The sequence below is a fragment of the Centroberyx affinis genome, unplaced genomic scaffold (assembly GCF_046629955.1).
Source record: "Centroberyx affinis isolate AG114_WGS23_722 - 3 ecotype Tasmania unplaced genomic scaffold, CSIRO-AGI_Caff_v1 ptg002122l_1, whole genome shotgun sequence".
NCBI lineage: Eukaryota > Metazoa > Chordata > Actinopteri > Beryciformes > Berycidae > Centroberyx > Centroberyx affinis.
In genome coordinates this window covers 1-3,155 of record NW_027280444.1, presented here as the reverse complement: position 1 = coordinate 3,155, position 3,155 = coordinate 1, and the positions used below count along the sequence as shown (strand labels likewise).

Genomic DNA, 3,155 nt, shown 5'->3' with positions numbered 1-3,155 from the left:
CCGGCCTGCACAGAGCAACCCTATCTCTTTATTGAACATACCTGATCCAATACACAAAATAGCATTGAAACACATAGGGTGACATTTTCATTCATGTTTGTCTGTCCATTGAGGCAGTATATGTGCAAATTTCCTAACAAGCTGATGTGGGGTTTTTTTTTTTGTGTGTGTGTAGAACGGTGAGGCCCGGCTGGCCCCCCCCATCATCATGTGCACGCGGTCCTACCCAGAGTGCGGCGTGTACGGCGAGGGTTGCGGCGCCGACGGGGAGTGCGCCATGGACAGCAGCGCCGAGAACGCCAACAGCTCCGACCACTTGGGCCCGGGACGGCGAGACAGGTCAGTCACAACCAGAAAAAAAAAAAAAACCCCAATTAGAGTCGAAATACCGACTCTAAATTCGATGACCCTTCTTTTCTACTTCCCCGTGGCTGCCGTATAGGCCCGGCCAGCCGATTGGCTCGGTGTCCGCGTCCGTCATCGCGGGGGAGGAGCAGTTCGAGGACTACGGCGAGGGCGAGGACGTGGACTTCACTCCCAGCAGCCCCTGCCCCGACGACGACACCCGCACCAATGGCTTCTCCGACCTGGGATCCTCCCTGCCCTCCAGGTTGGTGGGGGGTGGGGGGAGGGGGGGGTCGGATACACACACACACACACACACACACACACACACATATACGCAGAGGTGGAAAGTAGCTAAATACATTTACTCAATTACTGTACTTAGTACCTCAAAATTGTACTTGAGTATTACCATTTGATGCTACTTTATACTTCTACTCCACTACATTTCAGAGGGAAATATTGTACTTTTTACTCCCCTACCTTTATTTGATAACTTAAGTTACTAGTTACTTTGCAGATTCAGATTATTAATACAAAATATAATCAACTAATAAATCGTGATGTATTATTATAGATTACTGTAAACTACCCAGCAGTATATAAAGTAGCTGCAACATTAAAGTGACACATTAATGCATCAATAATTCTAATTCAATAATATAATATATACTGTATTATTCTGAAATGGGCCATTCTGCATAATGAGTACTTTTACTTTTGTTGCTTTAAGTACATTTTGATGCTAATACTCTTGTACTTTTAATTAAGTAACATTTTGAATGCAGGACTTTTACTTGTAACAGAGTATTTTTATACTGTGGTATTTCTACTTTTACTTAAGTAAAAGATCTGAGTACTTCTTCCACCACTGCATATACAGTACAGGGCCACTGAAATGGGTTCAATTCAATATTATGGTTTATAGTCTTTCAGTGGAATCATATGGTGATGATAGGGTGATTTTGGCATATCGTGACACACAATTCTGTTTTGTAAATTGATGATAAGCACATTTCTTTTAAAAACCTATATCATATGTTACAGTATGCTCTGCAAATGCATTTCTTCATATTTGTTGAACTGTTGAACACTGGCACATTTACAGTAATGTTGATGAATGTGTATTGCCCCCACTAAATAAGCCAATAAATAAATACATTTCTGTGGTTACACTTCTGCTACAGTGTCACCATGGAGGCGAGCTACAGACATTTCTATGGTTCTATGGTTTCTTGGCTTGTAAATTGCTTTAGCTTGTAATATAATAATGTTAAATCAATATTTCATGTAATTCATGTCATGGTAAGTATCAGGATAATGCACAGGGAGCCTCCGCTTCACATCTGGTACTTCATTCATCCTGTCAGGGCACCAGCTCGCGGTACATTATCCCTTACTTATGATATTGTTAGCATCATTATATATTGCGTATATATATTGATATGTCCATCATTGTTCTATATTGAGATATGGTTATGTGCTTTATGATTGCAGTGCGGGGCAGACTCCTCAGAAGATGCGTCAGCTGTATAACAGCGAGCTGCTGGATGTCTACTGCTCTCAGTGCTGCAAGAAAGTCAACCTGCTGAATGACCTGGAGGCTCGACTCCGAAACCTCAAGGCCAACAGGTAGGGCGCACACACACACACACACACACACACACACACACACACATAGAGGAGCGAATGGGAGGAAACATAGAGTGGGTAGATGACTAGAGAAGTGCAGATACACTCTAGCTGCCTCAGCATCGCCCTGCCATAACAATACTCAGATTAGCTCTCTGGCACATACACACACACACACACACACACACACACACACACACACACACGGGCAAATCACCCAAATCCCCCCTCTTCTTTTCTCTTGGTACCAGACGCTGCACCCACATCACAGGATGAGTCTGAGCGGTTGCTATAGCAACTGCATCCCAATCTGGCAAGGGGGGGTGGTTATAAGTTTTGTGGTGTGTGTGTGTGTGTGTGTCGCAATAGTAACTAGATTCCAGTAACAAAGACCACTAAGCTGAATACCAGCACATTTAGCACATCTTGTATACAGTATATGCTTCTTTTTTCATACTCTCACATCCCTCTCATTGTTGTACATTACATATGTATTGACATTCATACAATTTATTGATTTTTTTTTAACTGTCCACCTTTTTCATCCTGCACAAATCTCATACTGTCTTTCTGTCTCGGTAAATTCTGCTGCTACTGCTGCTGTTTTACATCCTGGAGAACACATCCAGACTTTTTGCACATTTTCATTCATATATTCATCACTGCACCATCCTCCTTTCTCCTCCGCCACGCAGTATTAATGACCACACTCGTTTATGACTAGATGCCCTTTTACATTGATGTAATTGATTGACAGTGACTCGCCGTTTGTTTTCATTTAAATCTAAATGTTTTCATCACCGTCTCCTCTTGCTGTTCCTCTTCCCTCAGCATCACCGGCACCCCTCGGTGTCTCCGTCTCCTCTCTTCCCCCCCCACCCCCACCCCCCTCTCCCCTGTCCTAATTTTTCGTTTTAAAGTACTCAGTGACAGACAGCTTTGGTTTTCCATTCGCACGGTACAGGTACTGGTACGGTGTTCAGCAATTCTCTTAGTTCCAACATCGCTGTGCTACCACAGCACTTTGGTGTTAACAAGTGGAGTTTTTAAAGTCAGCATAGTTTCACTCACTCCAATCGTGTATAACCCTCCACAGAGCACCTAAAAGGAACACTTGTTTATTCATATCTTCTTTGTTTACCCGCACATACAGTTACATTTATGTTTGTTTTTGTGTG

The 3,155-nt window shown here is 43.0% G+C and overlaps 1 protein-coding gene across 1 annotated transcript; it reads left to right on the top strand.

Moving 5' to 3' along the window:
• Window positions 1-208: 208 nt before the first annotated feature.
• On the top strand, window positions 209-1,981 carry LOC139654621 (rab11 family-interacting protein 4A-like). The gene is made up of 3 exons (XM_071531738.1): window positions 209-339; window positions 443-610; window positions 1,843-1,981. Exons 1-3 carry the CDS (start codon window positions 209-211, stop codon window positions 1,979-1,981), a joined length of 438 nt encoding a protein of 145 aa, XP_071387839.1.
• Window positions 1,982-3,155: the final 1,174 nt, after the last annotated feature.

What these genes read in the sequence shown, in the direction of transcription:
- LOC139654621 (XM_071531738.1), top strand. Translation starts at nt 209, where the DNA reads ATGTGCACGCGGTCCTACCCAGAGTGCGGCGTGTACGGCGAGGGTTGC. An exon ending in GGCCCGGGACGGCGAGACAG is followed by an intron (nt 340 to 442) that starts GTCAGTCACAAC and finishes GCTGCCGTATAG; the next exon opens with GCCCGGCCAGCCGATTGGCT. An exon ending in GGATCCTCCCTGCCCTCCAG is followed by an intron (nt 611 to 1,842) that starts GTTGGTGGGGGG and finishes TTATGATTGCAG; the next exon opens with TGCGGGGCAGACTCCTCAGA.